Source organism: Triticum aestivum, chromosome 3B (assembly GCF_018294505.1).
Source record: "Triticum aestivum cultivar Chinese Spring chromosome 3B, IWGSC CS RefSeq v2.1, whole genome shotgun sequence".
NCBI classification, from domain to species: domain Eukaryota; kingdom Viridiplantae; phylum Streptophyta; class Magnoliopsida; order Poales; family Poaceae; genus Triticum; species Triticum aestivum.
This window is the reverse complement of record NC_057801.1, coordinates 440,486,835-440,514,630: the sequence shown is the minus strand read 5'-3', so window position 1 is coordinate 440,514,630 and position 27,796 is coordinate 440,486,835. Positions and strand designations below refer to the sequence as shown.

The 27,796-nt window shown below is 45.9% G+C and overlaps 1 protein-coding gene across 2 annotated transcripts; it reads left to right on the top strand.

Moving 5' to 3' along the window:
- The first annotated feature begins 8,266 nt into the window (after positions 1–8,266).
- On the top strand, positions 8,267–14,718 carry LOC123070254 (COP1-interactive protein 1). 2 transcript variants are annotated; one of them, XM_044493353.1, is made up of 4 exons: positions 8,267–8,466; positions 8,627–8,695; positions 9,989–10,083; positions 10,324–14,718. In XM_044493353.1, the coding sequence occupies exons 3-4, from the start codon at positions 10,029–10,031 to the stop codon at positions 14,223–14,225; spliced, it is 3,957 nt and encodes a 1,318-aa protein (XP_044349288.1). In that variant the 5' UTR covers positions 8,267–8,466; positions 8,627–8,695; positions 9,989–10,028; the 3' UTR covers positions 14,226–14,718. The 2 variants fall into 2 exon arrangements, with proteins under 2 accessions (XP_044349288.1, XP_044349287.1); XM_044493352.1 differs by having other exon boundaries at positions 9,958–10,083.
- The last annotated feature ends 13,078 nt before the right edge of the window (positions 14,719–27,796 follow it).

Here is a 27,796-nt window from a genome sequence, read left to right as displayed (position 1 = left end):
ATGCCGCACTAAACGAGGGAGTAATCATCAGCACGAGTTTGCCAAGCATTCATAATGTCTTGGTTCTCTGGGACGGGAGCGTCACCTAGCGGTCCTTCTAGGACATATTGTTTCCTGGCAGCTATGAGGATGATCCTCAGGTTCCGGACCCAGTCCGTATAGTTGCTGCCATCATCTTTCAGCTTGTATTTCTCTAGGAACGCATTGAAGTTCATGTTGACATGAGCGTTGGCCATTTGATCTACAAGACATATTTGCAAAGGTTTTAGACTAAGTTCATGATAATTAAGTTCTAATCAAATTATGAACTCCCACTCAGATTAGACATCCCTCTGGCCATCTAAGTGTTACACGATCCGAGTCGACTAGCCCGTGTCCGATCATCACGTGAGACGGACTAGTCATCATCGGTGAACATTCTCATGTTGATCGTATCTTCCATACGACTCGTGTTCGACCTTTCGGTCTCCGTGTTCCGAGGCCATGTCTGCACATGCTAGGCTCGTCAAGTTAACCCTAAGTGTTTTCGCTGTGTAAAACTGTCTTACACCCGTTGTATGTGAACGTAAGAATCCATCACACTCGATCATCACGTGGTGCTTAGAAGCGACGAACTGTAGCAACGGTGCACAGTTAGGGGAGAAAACTTCTTGAAATTTTGTAAGGGATCATCTTATTTACTACCGTCGTCCTAAGTAAACAAGATGCATAAAACATAATAAACATCACATGCAATTATATAAAGTAGTGACATGATATGGCCAATATCATATAGCTCCTTTGATCTCCATCTTCGGGGCTCCATGATCATCTTGTCACCGGCATGACACCATGATCTCCATCATCATGATCTCCATCATCGTGTCTTCATGAAGTTGTCATGCCAACGACTACTTCTACTTCTATGACTAACGCGTTTAGCAATAAAGTAAAGTAAGTTACATGGCGTTCTTCAATGACACACAGGTCATACAAAAATAAAGACAACTCCTATGGCTCCTGCCGGTTGTCATACTCATCGACATGCAAGTCGTGAATCCTATTACAAGAACATGATCTCATACATCACAATTCATCATTCATCACAACTTCTGGCCATATCACATCACATGATCAATCGCTGCAAAAACAAGTTAGACGTCCTCTAATTGTTGTTGCATCTTTTACGTGGCTGCAATTGGGTTCTAGCAAGAACGTTTTCTTACCTACGAATAACCACAACGTGATTTTGTCAACTTCTATTTACCCTTCATAAGGGCCCTTTTCATCGAATCCGCTCCAACTAAAGTGGGAGAGACAGACACCCGCCAGCCACCTTATGCAACTAGTGCATGTTAATCGGTGGAACCGGTCTCACGTAAGCGTACGTGTAAGGTTGGTCCGGGCCGCTTCATCCCACAATACCGCCGAAGCAAGAAAAAGACTAGTAGAGGCAAGCAAGTTGACAAGATCCACACCCACAACAAAATTGTGTTCTACTCGTGCAAAGAGAACTACGCATAGACCTAGCTCATGATGCCACTGTTGGGGAACGTTGCAGAAAATTAAAAAATTTCCTACGGTTTCACCAAGATCCATCTATGAGTTCATCTAAGCAACGAGTCAAGGGAGAGAGTTTGCATCTACATACCACTTGTAGATCACGAGCGGAAGCTTGCCAAGGGGATGGTGATGATGGAGTCGTACTCGAACGTGATTCGGATCACCGATGTCCAAGTGCTGAACGGACAACACCTCCGCTTTCAACACACGTACGGGACGGGGACGTCTCCTCCTTCTTGATCCAGCAAGGGGGAAGGAGAGGTTGAGGAAGATTGCTCCAACGGCAGCACGACGGCGTGGTGTAGTTGGTGCAGCAGTACTCCGACAGGGCTTCGCCGAGCACGTACGGAGGAGGAGAGGTGTTGGGGAGGGGAGGGGCTGCGCCTTAACTTGTGGTGTCTTGCAGCCCTCCCCTCACCCCTCTATATATAGGGGAAAGGGCAAGGGGGTCCGGCCCTCTAGGGAAAACCCTAGGGGGGCGGCGGCCAAGGGGTGGGGGGCTTGCCCCCCAAGCAAGGGGGTGCGCCCCCTTTAGGGTTTCCTCCCCAACCCTAGGCGCATGGGCCCAAGGGGGGGCGCGCCAAGCCCACCAGGGGCTGGCTGCTATCCCATGCGGCCCCATGTGGCCCCCCGGGAGGGGTGGCCCCTCCCGGTGGACCCCCGGAACCCTTCCGGTGGCCCCGGTACAATACCGATAAGCCCCCGAAACTTTCCGGTGTCTGTATAACAACTTCCCTTATATAAAACTTCACCTCCGGACTATTTTGGAACTCCTCGTGACGTCCGGGATCTCATCCGGGACTCCGAACAACATTTGGTAGTCACATACTAGTCTTCCTAACAACCCTAGCGTCACAGAACCTTAAGTGTGTAGACCCTACGGGTTCGGGAGACATGCAGACATGACCGAGACCACTCTCGGGCAATAACCAACAGCGGGGTCTGGATACCCATGTTGGCTCCCACATGCTCCTCGATGATTTCATCGGTTGAACCACGATGTCGAGGATTGGATCAAACCCTGTATACAATTCCCTTTGTCAATCGGTACGTTACTTGCCCGAGACTCGATCGTCGGTATCCCAATACCTTGTTCAGTCTCGTTACCGGAAAGTCACTTTACTCGTACCGTAATGCATGATCCCGTGGCGAACACCTTGGTCACCTTGAGCTCATTATGATGATGCATTACCGAGTGGGCCCAGAGATACCTCTCCATCATACGGAGTGACAAATCTCAGTCTCGATCCGCATAAAACAATAGATACTTTCGGAGATACCTGTAGTGCACCTTTATAGTCACCCAGTTACGTTGTGACGTTTGATACACCCAAAGAACTCCTACGGTATCCAGGAGTTACACGCTCTCATGGTCAAAGGAAGAGATACTTGACATTGGCAAAGCTCTAGCAAACGAACTACACGATCTTTGTGCTATGCTTAGGATTGGGTCTTGTCCATCACATCATTCTCCTAATGATGTGATCCCGTTATCAACGACATCCAATGTCCATAGCCAGGAAACCATGACTATCTGTTGATCACAACGAGCTAGTCAACTAGAGGCTCACTAGGGACATATTGTGGTCTTTGTATTCACACGTGTATTACGATTTCCGGATAATACAGTTATAGCATGAATAAAAGACAATTATCATGAACATTGAAATATAATAATACTTTTATTATTGCCTCTAGGGCATATTTCCAACATTTCTATCTTACCGGTCTCATGGTGGTAGTTGGAGGACCGGGCTATAGGATCGATTGTCGTACTATCAAGGGGGGTTCTCGATGAGTAGCTTGATCGTATTGTTCATAGAGAGCTCAAACCATTGCATCCTTGCATCATATTCGTGGTTCTTGTTTGGTTCTTTTTGTGATATTTGGAGCTTATGGTCAACTTGATGACAAGCTCGAGTTCATCGAAAACGGAGTTCTCTTGCATCTTCTATGATGTTTTCGATGTTGGAGGTTCTGCCGGTTCTTCTCTGTTGGAGGTTTCTCTCCTCTTTTGTTAGGCATACCTCCCCTGCCTCTGTTGGAGGTTCTGCCGGTTCTTCTCTGTTGGAGGTTTCTCTGTTTTGATGCTACTAGTTGTCTTGTATCCAACAAGCTTGAGTTTGCTCAATTCAGAGCTCTTATGCAGAAGTTGTGGCAGTTTAGGCGTTATTGCATCCTCTGTTTTCTCTGTTGTATTCTTGTAAGCCTCAAGCGGTAGTACGACCCTCTCGAGTGGTAGTACCGCTTGTGAGCGGCAGTACCGCGGCCCTGTGCCGCGCGTAGTACTCCTGCTTTCGGGGATGCGTTTTTCTTGAGTCGGGTTTCCATAAAGGACCTCGCAGGGGAGCGGTAGTAGGGACGACAGTAGGGCGCGGTAGTACCGCTCCTACGTCTGCTCCAACTGCCGCTCAACTCGCTGCCCTCCTATATTTCCCAGCGGCTGTAGGGAGCGGCATTACCGCTTATCGGCGGTAGTACCGCACTAGTGCGTGTACTTCTTCTTCCTCAGCCCTGGTTGCCCTATGCCTGCTTGTCACAACGGTAGTACTGCTGACTGTAGTACCGCCCAGATGCGGGCTGCGGGCTGCATAACGGTTGGATTCGGGAGCCCCTATAAAAGGGGGCCTTCTTCCCCATTCAACCTTATCCTTTGAGCTCGTGTTCTTCCCCCGTTGTTGACCTTCTTCGAGCTCGCTATCTATCAATCCCTGCATGGATTCTTGCTAATTTTGGGGGAAAGAGAGAGGAGATCCAGATCCACATTTCCACCAATCACTTTCTCCTCTAGGTGAGGGGAACCCCTTGGATCTAGATCTTGGAGTTCTTGGTGTTCTCCTTCCGTTCTTCCTCTCATTTCCCTCCCTAGCATTAGTTGCTTTGGTGGGATTCGGGAGAGAAGAACTTGGGCACTCCGTGTGCCCTTGCCATTGCATTTGCTGCATCAGTTTGAGTTCTCCACGGTGATATGTGGAAGTTACAAGTTGAGAAGCTTATCACTCTTGGGTGCTTGGTACCCTTGAGCTTGTTCCTCTTGGGTGCTTGGGCGCCCTAGACGGTTGGTGGTGTTCGAAGCTCAATCATTGTGGTGTAAAGCTCCGGGAAAGCGTCAGGGTCTCCAATTAGGTTGTGGATATTGCCCCGAGCAATTTGACGGGTACCAGTGACCGCCCCCAAGGGTTGCCAAAGTGTACGGATTCGGTGACCGCCCCCAATGGTTGCCATTTGTACGGGTTCGGTGACCGCCCTCAAGGGTCCCTTAGTGGAATCACGACACCTTGCATTGTGCTAGGGCGTGAGAAGATTACAGTGGCCCTAGTGGCTTCTTGGGGAGCATTGTGCCTCCACACCGCTCCAAACGGAGATTAGCATCCGCAAGGGTGTGAACTTCGGGATACATCGTCGTCTCCGCATGCCTCGGTTATCTCTTACCCGAGCTCTTTACTTATGCACTTTACTTTGTGATAGCCATATTGTTTCTTGTCATATATCTTGCTATCACATAGTTGTTTATCTTTCTTAGCATAAGTTGTTGGTGCAAATAGATGAGCCAAGTCGTTTTAGGTTTTGTGCTTGACAAATTAACCGCTAGGTTTATTCTGCATTTGTTCAAGCCTAAACCGTAATTATTTTAGAGCGTCTATTCACCCTCCCCCTCTAGGAGACATCCATGATCTTTCAATCACCCTTTCCTCTTCAAGAGAAAAAACAACGCAAGCTTAAGAAGTAGCAGGCACAAAAGCCATCACCTACGGTGTTGATTTATTTTAGTATTTTCAATGATATTTGTTCAGTGGGATGAGACATTCACGTCCACTACGAGGCACTTTGTGACTCCCTAGATCTTAAGTTGTGTCGGCTCTATATTTTGGAGGTGCTCATAGGGGTAGTGTGTGTGTATGTCCATTTTCTACAAATGGCGCACTTTATTAGCTCAAAATGAGCATGGAGGGAATACAAATATAATGAGCAACACACTCGGTCCCTGTATAGCTAGAATGCACACAATCAACACCAACACACACAAAAATCACACCGGCAAGTAGCAAACTCAAACAAGACCGAAGTTATACCTTGATGGAGTAAAAAAAACTCTAAGGCGATCTAAACAATGATCAACAATCTACGGCAATGATCATACCTGCACCAATAATCACTTGACATCACTAGTACCACGAGAAGAATTCACAACGCATTCAAGAAGTAAACGGCGCTCAAGTGCTAGGAACATCAGATCTAATCACTGAAGACCAGATAATTTGCTTTCACGCTGAGGAACAAGTCTAAGCAAATCCGAGCAATGTTGTCAACAAGGTAATGACATAATAAATATCGCCATTGCCAGATATAACCAATAAGGTCAGACCTCGGATTTTCACCCGAAGCTCGAGACATAACTTGAGAAGCACCACCAAGTTGAAGTCATCTAACGCGTATGTTCATAAGTGTGAGTGTGTGTATTTATGTAAACGTATGTGATCGTACCGTTTTAAACAAAGAAATTGTAATGTCAGCTGAATCAAAAATTCCCTAAAATCCTCTCAATAATTTTCATATTTATGAAAATATTCTAACAGTTTTTTGCAGGAAAACTTTCGATCTATTAATTATTAATCATGGTAGTACAACGAACACAAAAAATAAAAAATAAAAATTACATCCAGATCCGTAAACCATGTAGCGACGACTACAACACTGAAGCAAGCCAAAGGCACACCGCCGTCACTACCCCTCCCATCGGAGCCAGACAAAACTTGTAGTAGTAGATAGTCAGGAAGTCATCGTGTTAAGGTCCCATAGGACCAACACACCATAGCAGCAACTGACGCTGATGGAGAGAATTGTAGATCGAAAGGATCCAACCTAAAGACACATTGACGTAGACGAACGAAGACCGGATCCGAGTGTATCCACCAAAGACAACCACTGACCGAATCATGCAAGATCCACTGGAGACACAACTCCAGATGCCCTCCGATGATGCTAGAGCATCGCCGGGGCGGGGGCTAGGAGGGGAGAACCTTATTTCATCTTCAGGGAGCCATCATCGTCTCATCTTTCTGTGCAGGACACAAACTCTAGCAAAACTTAAAGAAAAATATAAAAACAGAGCTCTCTCGTCGGCAAGGGCCGGGATCCACCGCGCCCCATGGCCCTAAGTGATGGTGTCCTGGACTAGGGAGCTACTCACCATGTCACCTCCCGGCCAGGAGGGCCAGGCTGAGGAGCCCCGTGGCGGTTAATTATTGGGCCTCTTCGGGCAGCCGGTGACTTATACAAGGAAGATTCCACAAGACTTGACGTACAAGACGAGTACTCTTATAAATCCTAGGCCTCCGATACATTATAAAACCGAGGTTAGACTAGACAATAGATCATCTCCTATTCAATAGATTAGAGACATACACATACGATCTCAAGGTAGATCACCATATACTTTGTACTCCATCACAATCAATACAACACAAGCATGACATAGTGTGTTACCTCTTCGTGAGGGCCCAAACCTTGGTAAAATATCGTATCCCTCTTTGTCCTGTTGCCATCGTGTCAAGATAACCGGCTCGGGACCCTCTACCCGAAATCGCCCGGATTTAGCTCTGACACTAAGGCCACAAAAGACGAGGTAGATTGACGCCGACTGGAGGCATAAACCCTGGCCGTCTTTTTTGCTTGGAGAAGAGGCGAAGGGATCGTCAGCCGTGTGGAGCCATTATAATTTAGTTTTACTTAACATTTTTAAAATATTCTAACAATTAGGAAGAGCTTGAATGGATTGACATTATTACGTCTAACACTGCAGCTGCTACTGTTCTTCATAGTCCGTATAATTTTAAATAGGATAACCAAAATTGGTTGAAAATGAAATTTTCTGACGGACGGTCTACGACAAATCCATTGTTTAGACTTGTCACTTTTCTTTCGGAAATGCTAAATATTAAGCATAACAGATCAAACGTATTTTATGACAAATTATGTTGTCATAAGGATGACAATTTCCTTTAGCAAAGATGACAAGTCTTGACCATAAACCAAGCATGGCAATGATTTGCCATACTTGACAAAAGAAATTACCATCCTCACAACAACATAATTTGCCATCTCGGTTATTAGATTTACCATGCTCAAAATTCGGACGTTCGCTTTGTAGCAAAATCTTTTCTACATTAGGATCGTCATGTCACCGGATCCGGTTTCTGGCACGCTGTTATCCTGGGCATAACCACCAGCTTACGTCAATAATTTAGCTTTACCCTCTTGTCGATGCATTGACAGACTAACCGTAACGCTTTGTTCTCGCACAAACTAATCGTGAACGCAGCGTGCAGTTACGTACTACGCAGCGTGCCGTTGGATCTACCGGAGTTCCACGGCATAGAGCCACAGAAGATTCCTCGTGGAGGAGACAAGATGGCTCACAAGCCAACAAGAACAAAAGCAGTGCGCCATCTGTGGCACAGTAGCAGGAGGCGGTCCTCGTCAGCCCCCACAGGCCACCGCGAATTCCCTAGCTTCGTTTTTTGTTTGCTTCCGCGGCTTTGGAGGAGAGACAAGAGCCGGCATGGCTGGCTCCCACGCCCCCGCCAGCTCAGACAGACCGCACTGCCTCGTGGGCCCTTGCCGCCATGTGGCCACAAAGGTGGTGCATCTCGCGTTCGAATTGGCGGGAGCGGTGTTCGGGTTCGGGGGCGATCCCGTAATAAGCCGCAGACACCGAGGGCTTTCAGCTTCAGCCAGACGCCCAAGGGCTCAGGCAGCTCAAAGGAGAACGAATCCATCGCTGTTCACTCGCTCCCCCGCGAGGCAGCCTGCAGTACGTTTCTAACTCTGCCCACACATCGGTTGCCCTTGCCCAGTGGAGAGAGCTTGTGGCTGCGGCTTGCTTCTGTGGCGATCGAGCAACCAATCGCTTCACCCCCTCCGGTAACTCCTTTTGTTCCGTTTCTCTCCCGCTTGATTCCCATCTCTTCTTGTTCGGTTTCCTCCCCCTGTGTCGATCTGCTAGGTGACAGCTCCGCTTGGTTTCAGTCCGTGCGCGGTTCCTGACCATTCTTGCTCCTTCGTTACTGTTGTTTTTCCTCAGATCTTAGCAGTTCGAGTTCAACAAGAGGCGGGAGATATGGAGTGAAGGAGGCAGAAATAATTTCGTTCGGTACGTTTCTTGATCTGTTCACTCCAGTCTAGATGCGGGTCGGCTGCGCTTGTTACCGGACTAGTGGGGAAGTCTGTACGAGTTGAATCGGGAAAATGGTTGTATATGAGTATATGACTGGGTGTTGTTGGAGGGCCATCCATCCTTATGATGTAGGTAAACAAAGTTGGGGATAGTTTGACATCCAAACTGAACCCAGCCCAGACTGTATTTTTTCTTACGAGAACAGCAGGACCTCTGCTTATTCTTTATTAGAAGGGGAAAGGTACAACAATCAGGCGGAACATCACCATAGTGCGCAGAGAAGAGAAACTTAGAATGGAGCCACAAAAGCAAGCAGCAGGTGCTCACATCAGTAAACCTCTAGCGTCACGCCTCCAGCAACCGAACCAAACCAAACCAAAACAAAAAGCTGGCATCCAGACTAAACCGAACTGCATGCCTTTTCCACCCAACCCAATCCAAGCTGTTTCTCACTTATGGACTAAATCACTAAACCCATAGGTTCTTTTATTTTTCCCGATAAACTAAACCCATAGATTCTTTTATTTTTCCCGATAAACTAAACCCATAGATTCTTTTTTCCCCGATAAACTAAACCCATATATTCAAACCATGGACAAAGCAATAACCAAGTAGCAGAGTAGTCTAGGAAAATGATAGCTAGCTGCTATATACATCATGTAGGTGTTCTTGGATGTGTCAGCTGGCATCGAGATGCAATACTGTGCAAGCATGAGGGTCACAAGCATATCCATATCTTAGTTTGTGCCCTATGTCACTACTGCTTAATGAATGAATAACAGAATTGAAACTTGTTTGGTCAAGTAAGGGAAACTCAATCAAATTCACAACTGTCTCAATAGAATCTTTTCCTTTTTTTTGTCTAAATATTCAGTTAAGACCATTCCAAGGCTCCTTTTTATGCAATATTCCCTCCGTAAGGAGAGAGAGAGGGAGAGAGATTGGGGGAGAAACTCCGATGCCATGGCGGTGGTAGGTGTCCTTCTCGTGCAGCGGTGCATGTTGTCACATGTAGAGATCCTCTACACCCGCCCTGAGGCTCACCGACTGGTCGTCATCCACAAAGATGGGGTAATCATCGACACGTGATGGATCGGAGAGGGGGAGATCGTTTACAAGTGGCCGGGGTTGGAGCTCTTTAAAATCTTCATTAGTTACACATATTAAATGGCCCCTCAAGTGACAATTGTGTTCCCGGATGAGTTGTCAATTAATTGTTTTTTCTCGTTCTTGCACAGTTCATCACCTTTTGAGTCATCTGTCGTTCAGGAGCGAAGGTTGTGGATATAGTGACCTTCAGCAGTCCAGCATGACGAAGAAACACAAAAATAGAAAGTCCAAACATCTATTGGAGAACAAAAAGGGTATTCTCTTGACTAGTATGCAACTCACATCAATTATCATGCACGTTTTTGTGTTCTAGACTGTAGAGGGACCACCAATCACATTTTCTCCATTCATCAAATTCTTTTCCATAAATAGAATATTCCTGCTGAGTGTGGATATATTACTGGTTTAGCTTATATTTTGCCTGATCATTCAAGCACTCCAGCTTCTACCATGTATTGTTTGAATAAAGTTTAGTTGTTCTGTTATTTCCTCAGGTGTTGATGAGAATGTGGAGCACATTTTGCGAATGATAGGAGAGGAGAGTGAGCTGGCTGAAAGCGAACCAGATGATTCCGGAAATACCTTGAAGAAATCAAAACTATCCTCCCTTGTAAAGGGCTTCCATGAAGACTACCAATACCTTCACAAGCACTGCAAAGATCTAATCAGTAAACTAGAAAATGTTGGGCACAGTTCCACTGGTTCAGATTCATCCGATTCAGACTCGGAAGGAGACAGATTGGACACTGACGTTCCTAATCAGAAACTAGATGCATTAAATGAAGAAAATGACTGGATGCAGAAGCTTGCTGGAGAACATCAAAGTATGGAAGCAGAGATTCAGAAGCTGAAACAAAATGCAGAAGAAAAAACGAAGGAAATATCTGATCTGAAGAAGCTATTAGAAAAGGCGATAACGGACAAAGAAGCCACTAGTTCAGATGTTGCAAATTTGTCATTAGAGAATGAACATCTAAAATTGTTGGTTGAAGGTGCAGAGAAGAAGGCAGCAGAATCCCTGAAGACATCAACAGACATGGAGAATGAGATGAAGACGTTATCTGGCGAGAAGCAAACTACTGAAAAAGAGAGGGATGACCTGAAGATTTTAATTATAGACCTGGAGAACAAGAGGGAAGATATGAGCAATCAGCTGCAAGATACAGTGGAAAAATGCAATTCCTTGTCATCACAACTTGAGAAGGCCCAGCTAGCTGAGAAAGAAGTGCAGACCTTGTTATCAGAAATCCAAAAATCCAAGAATGAGAACATGATGCTGTCAGTGGAATGTGATAACCTGAAAGCAAATGAGAAGAATGTGGATAACAAATTTTCCGAACTGAGGGAAACTCTTGCTGAAACAAGAGATAAAAATGACTCCTTGATTGCAGAAAACAGTTTACTGGAAAGCAAGCTTCAACTTTTAGGGGTGGAGATAGATGGTATGATAGTGGAGAAAGAGGAGCTAATGAACAATCTGAACAAGGAACGTGGAGCTGCAGAAGAAGAAAAATTAAGAGTAGTATCAGAACATTCCAAGTGTTTGAATGAGTTGGAGCAGGCACAATGTAGCATCAAGGAACTAGAAAAGGAAATGGAATCAACAAAACTTGCACTGAGTGATAATATTGCAGAGCTACTGAAAGAAAAGAATTCCTCGGCATCAGAGCTAAAGCAGTTAGAAGCTTCTTTGAAGAATCTTGAACACGAGTTCGAACAACAAATTAAGCAAATTTCAGTTATGCAGAAGGATAATGAAGACCTGGCGTTGGTGAATTCAAATCTGCATAATGAGCTTGCAGCAGTGCTCGGAGAAAAGAATGAAGCTGTTGCTTCTAGTATTGATCTTGAAAATAAGTTTCAACAGCAAAACCAACAAATTTCAAGTCTTCAGGAGGCCATTGAAGGCCTCAGAGCGGCAAAGGCTGAAATGTATAATGAGGTTATAGTACACGAGGAGGAGAAACATGCAGCAGTTGCTCAGTTAGAGCAGTCGGAGGCTTTCGTCAAGAACCTCCAGAGCGAGATAGAACTAAAACAGAATGAAATTTCACTTTTCCAGCAAGCTAATGAAGAACTGCACGAGAAAAATTCTAGCTTGGACAGGCAGCTGGAAGAAGTTAAGAGTGATCTACAGGCGGAGATCATTCTGTTACAAGGAGAAAAGCAACAAACCATTGATGATTTGCAGCAGTCAAACACTTCAGTCAAGACCCTCGAACGTGAGTTAGAGCAGCAAAGAGAACAAAACTATATTCTACAGGTTGCCAATGAAGATCTGCAGAAGAATGACTGTAACCTGAAGAAACAATTTGAAGATGCCATGGTTAGCCGCCACGCTGAAATTATAGTACTCCAAGACGAGAAGAAAAAAACCCTTTCGGAGTTGCAGCAGTCCGAGGCTTCCATCAAGAATCTAAGAACTGAGTTAGATCAAGGACGAGAGCAAATTTCGATCTTGCATCTAGCTAATGAAGAAATGAAGAATAGAAATGCTAGCTTGAACAAGCAATTGGAGGAATTAAGGAGCAGCTTGTCTGAGGAGATTGTAGCACTAAGTGAGCAGAAGGAAACAGCCCTGTCAGAGTTACACCAGTCTCATGCTTCCATTGGGAACTTGGAGATAGAGTTAGAAAAGCGAAATGTGAGTGTTTCAGTTTTACAGCAAGCCAATGATGATTTACAGAAGAACATCTGTGTCCTGACCGAAGAATTCAACGAAGTCAAGGCTGAGTTGCAGAAGGAGATTAAAGTGACACAAGAAGAGAAGGATACGGTTTTAACCCAACTAAAGCAGGCAGAGTTTTCTATCAAGAACCTTGAATCTGAGATAGCTCAGTTAAAGGAGGATCTTTCAATTCAGCTAGAAAACAATTCCAGCTTGAACAAACAATTTGAGGAATCAAGGACCAATCTGCAGGGGGATATTCTAGCACTTCGTGAAGAGAAAGAAACAGTTCTATCAGAGTTACATCAGTCTCAAGCTTCTGTGAGGAACTTTGAGAGGGAGCTAGAAAAGCAAAGTCAGAGCATTTCAGCTCTGCAGCAAGCAAATGATGAATCACAACAGAACAAATGTGACTTGACCCAGAAATTAGAAGAAGTCAAGGCTGAGTCACAGAGGAAGATTGAGGTGGCACAAGAAGAGAAGGATACATTATTAACCCAACTAAAACGGTCAGAGTCTTCTATCAAGAATCTTGAAAGTGAGATAGCACAGCTGAAGGAGGAACTTTCAGTTCAGCTGGAAAACAATTCCAGCTTGGAGCAACAGTTCGAAGAGGCAATACTAAAAGTTTCTAACTTACATGAGAAACTCGAGAGAGTTCAGGCTGACGCGGCATGTCAAGTTAATGAAATGAACAGTAATGCGAAAGATTTGGAGAAGATAATCGATATATTGTCATCTCAGAAGGCCAAGGTGGAGGGCGATCTGAAAGTTATGGTTAAAATATGCATGGAAAATTTGTCTTCCATGAATGAATTTGAAGATAGAGTTACAGAGAAAGTTTCAGATCATGCTACAAAACTTGCTGACCTCCAGCAGAGCCTCGATGATATCGGTAGCAACTTTCAGAGACTCCATCATGCATATGATGGTGTGTCCACAGAGGCATCTCAGCTTGAGGTACTCAAGAAAAATCATATTGAGCAGATCGGCCAACTACAGGAGAAAAATGCAGAAATTTTGGACAAAAATCGCCATTTGGAAGAGGAAAAGTTTTGTGCAAATAAGGATAACGCAGAGCTGCAAAAGCATGTCCAAGAACTTAAATTTCAGCTCCAGCTAGCCAAGCAGAAGCTTGAAGTTGCTGAAACGGAGAGCAAATGCAAAGAAGACAGCTATGTGATGGCACTGGAATCAACAAAAACAGAGATCGTGCATCTTAAAGAACAAATACAACTGTTCTCTGGAAGGATTAGCTTGCTGGAAGAAAATTTTGTGCAAATTAAAGACAGCGCCAAGTCAGTGGTCTCTAAATTGGAAAATCAATTGGATGAGCTCGAATCATACTCCAGCCAAAGCATGACGCGCTTCATTAACCGCTTATCTGCATGTGGTGGAGAGTTTATTGTCCTAAAAAACATGTTAAAAAATTATCTTGCTGAGCAGAAAGAACTGCTCAAGGAAAACGAAGATCTGGCTATTGGATTGAGAAAAAAAGAAAAGGAAATGTCAGAAATGATTAAGAGTGCTACTGAAGCAGCTGAGAAGATGGTTCAACTTGAGAAGATAATTGAAGAAAAAGACGAGGAACTAGCAGCTAGAGTGCAGGAGAAAAGAGAAGCTATCAAGCAGCTGAGTGACACAATTGATTACCACAAGAACAACAGCGATGATCTGGTCCGCTACATTCGCAGTCACAACCGTCCCCGCCTTCCATTTTGTCTGTAAATTTGATTACCAAAAGTTCATTGTCAGTCAATATATAAGGTGCATTTTATCTGTGAACATCATTAGACAATTATTTCCAATTTCTTTAATGTATCATAAATAGTGCTCAAATACAAACAATATGGGAGTAGTCAAATAGGTCATGGCCTGTGTATTCTATTGTCATTGGGAGAGCTAGAAACACATTTTTCCTTAGATTTTACCATCCTATTCCAATATGGAGGCTCAAGAGGCAACAAGTCGAGTTTGGTGGTCTGAATCATATTCTAATCAGGTAATGTGGCTTTTGTGATGCTCTTGGTCTCCTTTCCCATTTAAGACATATTTCAACATTGTATGGGTCGGACATTATACTCCAACAGTATTTTCTTCCCTCTTTGTTTTGCATGTATCCTTGATAATATGTCGTCTGATTGTCATGGCAGTGTACGATCGTCCTGGAGGTTATTTCTAATTGACTGATTTACCAGATATGAAAATATGGAGTTAACTATCGGGCTGTATTCATGAAAGCGTTTATCAGTTTTGTGTCAAGAATTTGTAGTACCCTGGACTGTGAAAATCCTAGTGCTAAATACGCCATCACTTCATTACAGTACCATTTACCAAGTCTCTGAAGAAAACCCAGAAAAGGTTTTAAGTTTGACCTGGGTAGAAAAAAGTTTCAGCGATCTCAACCTCTCAAGTAGAAGTGCGGCCACCGGATGGTGGCGTCTTGACCGGGTGCTCCGCAGACTGCGAAGCGTAGTGCACGGATCTGAGCAACGGGCGGCGTGGGTTCGATGCAGCCACATTACCAAGTGCGCGAGGGGTTCGATCACGATTCCCTCCCCCCGTCCAAGCCGCTGGTCAACACCACCACCCCCCGCCACGCCAGTCGCCGGTCCTCGCTCGACGGCCTGCGTCTCGGCGAGGAGCCCCGTCGACGCCGACAAGGACGGGCCGGGGCCGGAGGGCGGCCTCTTCTCGCTAAAATCCCTCACCAAGATCTGTTTATTGCTCTAGTTCCCGGCCAAGATCATGCCAGCTTGTTCCTGGCTCCGATTCTGTGGGATTTTCTGGGTCTTTGGTAAGACAGAGACGCCACTAGACAGGATAATATGCTCCGTTGTTCCTAATGCATGAATGGATAGTTCCCTGATGCATGAATGTTGTGGCTACTATTTCGCTCACGTTTAATCTTCAGTGAAATAAACTCCTTCTTTACCATAAGATGCTTGATCTCAGCAACTAAATGACCATACGCTGACCGGGATAAGTTGTCTCCAGTCAAAGCCAAAAGTACCTCCAAAGAATCAGATTGAACAATGACCAGTAAGTTTGTGTGTTGGACTGCCAGAGCCATACCTTGCATTAGCGCATGTAACTCCGCCTCTAGTGCATCGTTACAATTAAATAGACAATGGTAAACTGCAAAGATCACACTTCCATCATGTCTCCTCAAGACCATACCAACCGATGCTGATTCATCCACCATGGAGAAAGCCCCATCAACAGATAAAGCGACCCTATTCTCTGGTGGGCTTTGCCATGGTAGCGAAGCAGTAGCTACCCTTTCATGCACGACCAACCTTTCCTCCACCAATGGATTTTTCCTTTGATGATTTCTTCCGTGTTATACTTCTTGGACAGGTCAAGAGATTGCACGTAACCTTGAAGATAATCAGATGAGCTAGCTTGGTAGTGCATCCACAATGGCCAATGGCGTGGCATGACCGTGGTGTTACAACCCCCTCGTGCCTCAGACACATCTTTGGTCCATCAAATATAGGTTTCTTTCTTCTTAATTTTTGTCCGACGTCTGTCCCCGCATGGGCCGGCCACGCCTGCTCCACAACTGTATCCGTTGTCTATCGTCCGTTGGTAGAGCCGAGCTGGGCTTCTCAAAGCAAAAATAATAATTGATTCCCACTTAAATAGGATCATCTCGCTTTTTTACGCCAAACTTCATAAGTTTATATACGTTCAAGAGTTGCCTCGGAAATGAGCAAGCCGCCTCAATCTCTTAAAAAAAAACAAGCCGCCTTAACAAAAGGAAAACAAAGGTGGTTCTTCTGCACTTCCTGAACTATCCTATAAAAATCATACCAAAAGTACCGTATGTGTAGCATGGTTCTTAATGTATGGTTGATATGCATTTCTGCTAGACCTCTGCATGTGCCTCCCTACCGCCATCGAGTGGCATCATTCGGATGTTGTGTCGTGCTGGTGGATGTTTTGATGGACACATTAATTATCTTTCCCGTTGCAACGCACAGGGATATGTGCCAGTGTCGACAAATTATGCAGCAAAAAATTTATTTGAAACCATGAATAAAACATATATAAATCTGATAATAAAGTCTCAATTCATCACATTGCAACAAACACACCATAAAAATTACATCAAATGAATCAAATCATGTAGGGTAGCTCATTTGATCATTGTATTGAAGAACAAGAGGGAGATTGGCATCGAGCTACTATTATGGACCCATAGTCCAAACATGACTACTCACACATGGACATGCCGACAACAAGGTTAATGTAGATGGTCTTTGTGATGAATTGCCCGTCCAACATAGTACCAAAAAGGCCTCCAGACTGGATCATGGTACAACAGAGAGGTGCAGCGGGAGAAAAAAAAATCCTACTTAAAACAATGAAGGGTTTCAGGAGAATATAAAAGCTAGGGCGCTTGAAGGCGGTGCCTGTGGGGCATGAGGCACTGGCTTGCACCCTTGGCCATGATCTAGAGCACATGTGGTCCATGGGTTTTGCCTTCCATTCTTCTGTTGCTTCCTCAAACCTTGTGGTTTCGAAACTTGCTGACATATTTTTTCCCTGGAAAATTGTTTTTTGAAAAGTCCCAACACTAGAAAACCAAGGATTTCTTTTGACGAGCCACTTGTGTCATGTAAAATCAATTTCCGTCGGCAAAAATAGGTTAGTGAAGGTTTTTGATTGTCACGTTGTCACATGATCTGTCACTCAAGCATCGTCACAGTTATAATGTTGATAGTACAACTGTTTTCGTCACCTAAGATCGTATCTTGGGTGACGGTTCCTGATTTGTTGCTAGAGTCCCTTTCCATGACGGTCAGGATTGTCATCATTTGCACATGATTGTGTTTGGAGGGCTTCCCCTCCTCAACTATTCATAGTGTAGGGGAGGAGGGGCTCCACCACCAAGGGGTGCCCCCCGCTACATGGGCTTTCAAGCTAAGTGGATGCCCCACTTGGCCCAATCAAGGGAGCGGCCCTCTAGCGCCTCCCGGAATATTCCAGAAGGTTCACAAACATTCTGAAACCTTCCCACACATTCTGGTGGCTTCGAGGATACTCCATGACTTTCTAAGTTTTCTACAGAACTCTTCTGGTTTCCTCCTTGAAATATTTTTTGATCTTCCCGGAACTTTTCTGGTGTATTTCTTTCGTGCTCCTAACACTTCTAGTACTCAACAAACTGATGACCTTTAAAACTGTGACCCCGTAGGTTTGTGACATGACCCAGAACTCCTTTCGGTCAATAATCAATGGTGGGATCTAGGCATCCATATTGAATCCTACACATACATGGATATTAAGAATTTTATTCAAATATGCCGTCAATTGCAATATAAAACAAATTGACCGTGTCTACAAACTGCGATGGTTCTGCATGATGTCACTAGTGCGTGGACCCACATGTAAGAAGACACATCACACATGTCTGGACCCACTTGGCAATAGCCATGTCAACATCTCAGCTAGCCCATATATAAGAATCATTGACCGGTCAAACCACATCATTATAACTGTTAGTGACGGTCACCATCACAGAAAATATGATGTCTTGTCTCACATGGAAGCAACCACATCAGCATCTGCTGGGCCCATTTATCAGAATCTTTGATTGGTGAAAATCGACCAACTAATTACTGGTGACGGACTATTGTCACCAAAAACGATCTTTGGTAACAAATTGGTGTATCATAGGTGACAATTTGGGCCGTCAACGAAAATGGTATTCGTGACAAAATTGGGTTCATCACCTAAGAGATGATCTTAGTGACAGAAAAATGGGTACCGTCATGATTTTTTGTGACGGTGGGGGTGACGGCTGAAAATTGTCACCATACCATTTTCGATGCCGAAAATCAATGTTATGTGATGCAAATGAACCGTTGTTAAAAAGCAATTGTTTTGTAGTTCATGAGGCCTCACCACACGGCCACCCCCTGGCCGCATGGGCCTCTCAGGTGCCCCATGGCCCCATCCTCTGGTAGAGGGTCTCTTTTCCTCCAAAATAATTTCTGGCATTTTCTCCTTATTTATTGGGCACTTTTTCTGCACGAAAAACAACACCATGAAAAACTTACTAAAAACAGTGTCAGCACGGATTATGTTTTACTCAAATTATGCAAATTAGAGAACAAATCATAGCAAAAGTGTTTTAAAAAGTAGATATATTATTGACCACAATAGGAGAGCAAAAGTTTCCATGATTTTGTGTTCAATTTTACCATCCAAAAAATAGTACATAGTTGCCACAACAAAATTTGTATCATCTGATTCATATAGCCACGTCAAAATGTACTATATTTATACCTGGCCATCCCTCGGGCCGGGCTAGACAAAGCCCAACAAAGAAAACCTAGGTCCGGGCCCGACCCGGCCATCGGCCTAAAATCTAGGCACAAGCCCGGCCCGTCAACGTAAAAGCCTACCGGGTCTTGGGCCTCGGGCTGGGCCTCTTCAGTAAATCACAAATATGACGGGCCCAAGCCTGGCCCGACCTGACCTCCGGGCCCAATTTTTAGGCCCAGGCCCGGCCCGTGGGCAAGACCGTGTCAGGTCGGGTCGGGCTTTTCCGGGCTGGGTTGCCCATGGTCAGGTATAACTATAGTTTACATCCCAAACATTGTAGAATTTGCCAAACTATAGTAGTTTACTACAAGTATGATGAGTTATACTTGGTTCATGTTATAGGCTAAAGTCACCATGTTTAACATAAGATATTGCCAGGGTGGATACACAAATCTTGAAAAAGACAGTGCGCATTGCATTAAGAAGCTATACATATTTGCCACTCAACACAACATGAGTTCTAACTACATCAATACCTACAAGTATAATATGCTTTTCTGGCATGGTTTGAGTAAATTCACCATGATTGGCACAAAGAATTTCCAGAAGGAATGGACTTTGATAGGGAGAGAACCTGCCTCCCTAGTGCCCCTGATGAGAATGGTCGTGCTCTTTAGGAGGCTCCCATGAGCGAACAACACCATTCATGCTGGGAAATTGCCACGAGCGAATGACGCCCTGCTCATTGAGGTCCCTACTATTAGAATGTTTACACACCCCTCCCTCATACATCCCTAGAGAATTGTTGTGATGTGATGATGTTGCTAGCAAAGATAATTGCCATGCAACTATAGAGAAACTTTGCATATGTCTAGGGGTTGCCTTGTTGTGGCGGAGAGAATGGCCATGTTATAGATAGTAGAATATGGAAAATGTTTTGGTAGAGAAAATTACTATGATATAGAACAAAGAACTCCTGACAAGTTTAGAAATTACCATGCTACAACATAGAAGTCTGGCACATGAACATGGATTGAGATGCTCGAATTGCCATGCTATAGTAGGGAGAGTTGCATATTATATAAGATAAAATTGCTCACATGTTTAGGAATTGTGATTCTAGCGGCAAATGATTGCCATGTTACAACAAAAAGAACTTCCATGGTACAATAGACAAAGTTGCCACACATGTCCAAGAATTGCAATGCTAGCACAAAAGGATTGAGGTGTTACATAAAAAATATTTGTCATGGTACAATAGATAAAGTTGCCATGCATGTCGAGGAATTTTCATGGTACACCAGGGTAAATTTCCGTGCTACAGCAGAAAAAATGCCATGCAACACAGAGAAGTCCACACATGTTTTCACTAAATTTGCTATGTTGTATCAAAGGAGAATATCATGCTATACACGGAAGTTGCCATGCTCTAGACAAAAAAGCACTTGTTCATTGCCATCAATATACACACAAAAAAGTTGCCGCCCGAAAGAGATCTGGAAGGAGGAAGTAAGGAAATAGACTGGACTTCGCAGATGCAGACCTCATTCGCTTAAAAAAGAATAGAGTGACCTTTTGTGACATTCGATCTGGGCATGGATGGAGCGAATGATGCGCCCACGATGTTGCTATGTTGTTACCGCATAGATATTCGCACGCGGGATCAGATGTACCATAGGGTGTTTGCGCTAGAAACCGTTCCCGGGGAGTGTTCGATCATTATCGTTCCCAAAATAAATAGGTAGTCAAAAAAGTGTTGTTAAAAAGTGACCATGCGGCATACATATAAACTACCATAGTGCAATACGAAAAGTAACCTTGCAATATAGTATGACTTAGTACTTCTAACAAGGTTGTGTGTACGTGTGTATGAACATTGCCTTCTTATGTGACACGTATTATGTGAAAGCAACATAGAGTTCCTTTTGGGACTAACACACAAAACAACAAATCTAAGAGAAAGGAAATGTAAGTTACCTTTAGATGACTTACCACTGTGAACCAAGCATAAATTTTATGTCCCAAGTAGTAGCATAAATTGCCACCTAACAAATGTACCCCCCCCCCCAATTGAAAAGTAACATAAAGTTGGCACCCTCGGAAAGGGAAATATAACTTATCACCTTGAACCAAGCACAAATTGTGTGCCTCAGCAAAGCAACATAAAATTGCCACATAGAAATATTTTTTGCAAAAGTTACCCTCCCCAAAGTAACGATTTTTTGGAAAACCAATAATGATTGTTTTTTCATTTATATAGGCAGATGCTACAAGTGGGGTACGACCTATGACTTTTGTGCAAATAGGGGGGAAACACTACTTATAGAGATCGATCATGCACGTTGCACCACGACACATAGTACAAATGACGAGGAAGTAAAATGACAGAAGTGTGATTTACCTAAAATTGTGATTGCAAAAATACCAGGCTGTTTACTCGAAAAAAGTAACCACGTAGAACAATTCTTATTGAAAAGTTACCATGTCATTACAAAGAAGTAACCACATAGACAAGTCACTACCGCAGGATGGTCCAAACGCGACAGTCGAATTAGAGACCCTTCCACGAAACTGTGTGCGATGCATCAATCACAAACGGTGATGTAATAAAACCGTAAAAAATATGTAAAACATTTGCGATGGCGGCGACATCAAACACGGTTTATATTAGAGTTGCGTGTGCGATGAGTGGAAAATGGTTAATCCGGAAGAATTGTTTGCGATGATACAGAACAACAGAAACGGGCAGCCAGATCATGGTGTGTGTGATATACGACATACAGTTTACTAGGATGAACTGTGTGTGATTAGGCAACACAATGGAAATGGTTCAACTGAACAAGATGTGTGTGATATGCGGCAAACTGGTTCGTAATCAGAAATGGGTGCGAAGGCCAATAATAACACAGACGATTGCTGCTAATAAGCCATGAGATTTGCTCTGTTTACAGAAGAATAACATGTGTGTGTGTGTATAACTGAAATAAACATCCAATTACATAAGTGACTATACAGAGCATTCGCACACACCTCAATAAACAATTGCATGCATTCTAAACTAGGAGAAATAATCGTCTGGTCATCTACTTCTTGTGATGCTCCCGCCACTGCTCTGTGGATCGAACCCTCGTTTGGGACAGGAAGAAGACACTCCCTCATGTCAACGATCCGAATGTACATCTCGTAGCTTGTGTACGCGTACTTGGCGTGTTGTTCATCCAGTCTCACATGCCAGACACTATGCCAGGCGTTCTTGTCCCTCTTGCTCTCATCCTTCATCTTCATGTAGTAGGGTGTGACGCCCCCAATTCAACCATACACTAATCATGCACGCAAACGTGTATGATCAAGACCAGGGACTCACGGGAAGATATCACAACACAACTCTAAAAGTAAATAAGTCATACAAGCATCATAATACAAGCCAGGGGCCTCGAGGGCTCAAATACAAATGCTCGATCATAGACGAGTCAGCGGAAGCAACAATATCTGAGTACATACATAAGTTAAACAAGTTACCATAAGATGGCTAGCACAAACTGGGATACAGATCGAAAGAGGCGCATGCCTCCTGCCTGGGATCCTCCTAAACTACTCCTGGTCGTCGGCGCCCTGAACGTAGTAGTAGGCACCCTCGGTGTAGTAGGGGTCGTCATCGACGGTGGCATCTGGCTCCTGGGCTCCAGCATCTGCTTGCGACAACCAGGAAGAAATGGAAAGGGGGGAAAGAAGGGAGAAAAGCAACTGTGAGTACTCATCCAAAGTACTCGCAAGCAAGGATCTACACTACATATGCATGGGTATATGTGTAAAGGGGCAATATCGATGGACTGAACTACAGAATGCCAGAATAAGAGGGGGATAGCTAGTCCTGTCAAACGCTACGCTTCTGGCAGCCTCCATCTTGTAGCATGTAGAAGAGTGCAGATGGTAAGTTCACCAAGTATCATCGCATAGCATAATCCTACCCGGCGATCCTCCCCTCGTCACCCTGTGTGAGAGCGATCACCGGGTTATATCTAGCACTTGGAAGGGTGTGTTTATTAAGTATCTGGTTCTAGTTGTCATAAGGTCAAGGTACAACTCCGAGTCGTCCTATTACCGAGGATCACGGCTATTCGAATAGATAAACTTCCCTGCATGGGTGCACCACATTTCCCAACACGCTCGATCCCCTTTGGCCGGACACACTTTCCTGGGTCATGCCCGGCCTCAGAAGATCAACACGTCGCAACCCCACCTAGGCACAACATAGAGGTTAGCACGCCGGTCTAAATCCTATGCGCGTAGGGGTCTGGGCCCATCGCCCATTGCACACCTCCATGTTGCATGGGCGGCAGGTGAGCATACCTAGCAACCTCCATTACAAAGGAAGTTACGTTATGCGGTCCAACCCGGCGCGCGCCACTCAGTCGCTAACGTCAAGAAGGCTTTGGCTGATACCACGATGTTGAGTGCCCATAACTGTACCCGCGTAGTTGGTTCATGCGTATAGGCCAGTGGCCAGACTCAGATCAAATACCAAGATCTCGTTAAGCATTTAGGATTGCAGGTAAGGGTAACAACATTAGCAACAATGACTGGCTATGCAACATAATAGGATTAACCAAAAGCAGTAACATGCTCCACTACTCTAATGCAATCAGTAGAGAGGAGGAATAGGCGATATCTGGTGATCAAGGGGGGAAGGGCTTGCTTGGTTGCTCTGGCAAGAAGGAAGGGCCGTCAACACTGTAGTCGTATTGGGGCAGCGGCGTCGGTCTCAAGGTCTAGCAAGAGAAGAGGGGGAAGAAATAATAAATATAATGCAAACATATGCATGACGATGCATGACATGATAATGAGCGATGCTAGGTGTGCCCTCACGCGGTAGTAGGTGATACTGACGAAGGGGGGAAACATCCGGGAAAGTATTCCCGGTGTTTCGCGTTTTCGGACAGATGAACCAGAGGGGGAAGTTGCGTGTTCGCTATGCTAGGGATGTGTGGCGGGCGAACAGGCTGCATATTAGGATTCGTCTCGTCGTTCTGAGCAACTTTCATGTACCAAGTTTTTTCCATCCGAGTTACGGATTATTTTATATTAATTTTTAAAGTTTTAAATCATTTTCTAAATTATTATTACTAAATTAATTCGAAATCAGCATTATGTCAGCATGACATCAGCAGTCAACAAAGGTGTTGACTGGGTCAAACTCACATGTGGGGTCCGCATGTCATTGACTGATCGGGCTAATCAGGGTTTAGTTAAGTTAACTAGTGATTAGGTTAATCTAATCAAGATTAATTAAGTTAATTAATTCCTTAATTAATTAATTAATATTTTAATTATTTTAGTTATTATTTATTTATGTATTTAATTCTCTTTTTTCTGGGCTGCGGGCCCCGGCTGTCAATGGGCCAAAGGGCCTTAACGGGCACGGGCAAGCGGGCATTGCGAGCACTGCAGGCGCAACCCACCAAAGCGCCATGTGGCGCCGATGGCCACCACGTCGTCCAGGCGGCTGGAGCGGCGGCGGGCGAGCAGCTGCGAGGGGCGGAGTGGTTGGGGGCGGCGCGCTCGACAGCGGACGGCGCGACGCGTGCGATGAGGCGTAGGCCGCGGCAGAGCGGGACGAGGGGAGCAGGGGGCTCCGAGGCAGCAGCGGGCGACCGCGAGAGGCGTAGCGGGCGGCGAGGGGCGCTGAGGTCGCGGCGCACTGCAGCAGCGGGAAGGGACAGAGCATGCACGACGCTGCGGCGAGCGCCGGCGCGAGAGGCGGGGCGGGGTGGTTGGCGGAAGCACCAAAAGGGGGAGCGGGGCGCGCGCGGCCATCGCAGGAGGCGCGTGCGGTGACCGCTAGGAAGGAGCAGCACGGGGTGGCTGTGTGGGGCGGGCAGTGTGAGTGCGGTGAGTCCAATGGGCAAGAGCCCGTGACCAAACGGTCACGGGAGACGCATCGGCGACGAGCTCCGCGACCATGCGTTTGGCCTCGTCGTGAGAGCTAGCTAGGGTGCGCGCGAAAGCAAACGGAGAAAGGTAGGAGGTAGAGGATCTCACTGCATGACACACAGAGGCCGGTGAGAGGCTTAGTAGCAGCAGCAGTCACCGGAGTCGAAGAAGACAACGACGACTCAAGGAAGAAGGCGATGGTGTTGGGGGTGATGCAGGGGGTCCCAGCTCGAGCAGGTGGTCAGGGAGGATGTAGCGAGGACCGACGAACCCATCTGGCACGGGGACGAGGCAAGTGCCAATGGTGTCCACGGCGAGGACAGGGCCATGGCGACGGGCGCACTCAGGATCGAGCGAGAAGAGAGGGGAGAGGTGGATCTGGGGGAGGGGAGGCGCAGAGGCGAGCGAGAGGGGGCAAGTGGGAGAGAGGGGTGGAAGCCGAGGCGTCGGGGTGGCCTTATCCCCTCCCAGCGTCGGCACCGACGAGGTGGTTGGGCGGGAACTTGCCCTTATTCTGACCTTGATCGGGGGAACAAGGAATGGGGACGGCAGGGGGGCTGGGCCGTTTGGCCCAGTTGGCCAGGGTTTTTTCCCTTTTCCTTTTTTTGTTTTTTTATTCTGTTTGTCTTTTCCTTTTTATTTATATTACCTTTTCTGTTTTAGTTTTGTTTTCTATTTATCTTAGTTTTAGTAAAATATACACGTAGCATCTAAATTAGTATTTCATCTTAGTCCATAGTCACAAAAAGTCTAGTCCTCAAATAAATTAGTTTGACATTTTATTAAATACAAAAGGTATTCAAATAATTATTTTTACTGTTGTTTTATTCATCTGATAGTATTTAAACATTTTATAAAGGTGTGTCTTCTCCAACATAATTACCTATGCAATATTTGGTTCACTCCAAACATTTTAGTTTTAATATTTGAAAACTTTTATTGTTTGCTTGATTTTGAATTTGAGTTTGAATCGGTTTCGAACTAACGTGAGATTAGCAACAGTAATCGAAGTGACATGGGGCCATTAACAAAGAATTACTGTAGTTAACTATCCATGCGTCACATAGGGGTCGAGGATGGCCGAGGCGAGGTCAACCAGGGAGTTCTGTTTGTTGTTGTTGCTGCCCCAGACCTTGTAGTGGTCCTGGATGTTGACAAGATTCTGGCATTTCAAGCCCGAAACCTTAAGCGCTTTTAGATCATTGGTGGTGTCTGCCGTAGCAAAACTGTAGTCGGAGCTGTTGATAAACCTGGATAAACGCTCGCAAGGTCTTGTGGCCAGGTGGTAGTGGTAGATGAGGACGTCATGTCGCACGCACAACCGGGCGACGATAACCTTCTGATCGTGCTTGGCACGACCAATGGTGTACTCGAGGTCGAAGCCGACCACTTGGTATTTGTCCTCGGCAAGCAACTGCTCCATAGTTTGGATGAAGCTCTCCACAGAGACCAGATCGTTCGTGTACACCACCGAGAAGACCTTCCCCCTCATGTGGGTGTCCATTATGTGATGCGTGGTGAACTGCCCACCGTTGTCGTCGTCGGCCGCTGGGAGCGCCATTGGAGCCACAGGGAGTGCCATTGGAACCGCTGGATGTCCTCTTTGTATGTGTCGTCGTGGGTGTGCTTATTGTGTCATGTGGCGCGAGAGATGAAGGTAAATGGCCGCATGAATAAATGGGGGCCGGGCGGCCTGGATTCTTGGCGCGTCCGCATGGCAGTTTTTGCAGCGGGTAACTGCATCTTCGCGCCACGCCCGACGCACCCGCATGCACACGAACATGCGTGATCGCGCACCGGCCCCAAACACTGGCAGCACACATGAAGGGATGAGGGTGGAGCACCCGGAGGGACGTGAGCAGAGCGCGTTGCGGCCTCCTCAACTGCAAGCAACCACACGCATAGAGCAGTTGAACATGCAGGAAATGGTCGCCTACAAGTCGGCTGACAGTTGCGTCGCTGCGTAGAGAGCGGCCGTGTACTACTACCTCCTTCTTGGTCTATTAGTTCCCTTTATATTCTGTGCCATATTGTGCCCTTCAATTTAACCAACAAAATGGTAATGCATGTTATAAAAATTATATAATTGAAAACTATGTTCAAATATGAATCCAACGATATAATGTTTGGCGACATGCATTCATATTTTATTAGTTAAATCCTACTTATAAACCAGGACGGGGGTATAGTAGATAATTGAATCACAAACATTTTTTTGTTAACCGTATGTGTATGTGGCCTTTCGTCCTCCTCTCGCACGTCTTGTCACCCTGCTGCCACAGACGACTTACAGCGCAAGCTTGCGCAGCGCGCGGGGGCATTCTTTTGGCCAAACGGTGGCTAGAACTGGCGCCAATGAATCATCGGTGAGCCCGTTCTCGGCTTCCCGCACAACCTCGCAGGCTCCCGAGCAAGCTTCCTGCCCGACTCGGTGAAATCCCCCAAAATTCCAATGCTTACCAGCCTGCTATATAAACCCTCACAGTCGGCAAGTCCTGCGTTGCATTTTCCCCTCCCTCCCTGTAGCTTACCTCGTCTGCTTATACCACAATTGCCAATGGCACCAGTCCGTCGTCGTCGCTCACCCACTCCGCCGTCATTAGAGGACAGCTCCAGCAGGGAGGCTACACCGCGGCAGTGGCGTAGTTCCCGGCATTGTGTAGTGCCCGTGGCGTCCCTATTGGGTGTGCGTGGAACACCCACCACATGCTCCACCGTCGCTGCCCGTCAGCAGCTGTTGCCGGCTGCCGTTGCCGCAACCCCACCTTCTGCCGTCATGGCCGCCACATCATCGTCGAAAGCCAGGGCCATCACCTGCTCCACCGCCGCGGACCGAAGGCGGGAGGTGGTCGTCATGGCCGCCACCCCACTGCCGGCCACCGTGGCCATCACCTGCTCCGTCGCCGCGGCCCGAAGGAGAGAGGTGGTAGTCGTGGCCGCCACCCCATCATCGGCCGCCGTGGCCGCCAGCCCACCGTCAACCATTGGGGTCATCACCCGCTCCGCCACCACCGCCTGAAGGCGGGAGGGGGAGGTGGAGGCCCGCATGTACGTCAGCGACCTTGCGCGCTACACCGAGTTCCTAGGGGAGG

What these genes read in the sequence shown, in the direction of transcription:
- LOC123070254 (XM_044493353.1), top strand. Translation starts at nt 10,029, where the DNA reads ATGACGAAGAAACACAAAAATAGAAAGTCCAAACATCTATTGGAGAAC. An exon ending in TCTATTGGAGAACAAAAAGG is followed by an intron (nt 10,084 to 10,323) that starts GTATTCTCTTGA and finishes TTATTTCCTCAG; the next exon opens with GTGTTGATGAGAATGTGGAG.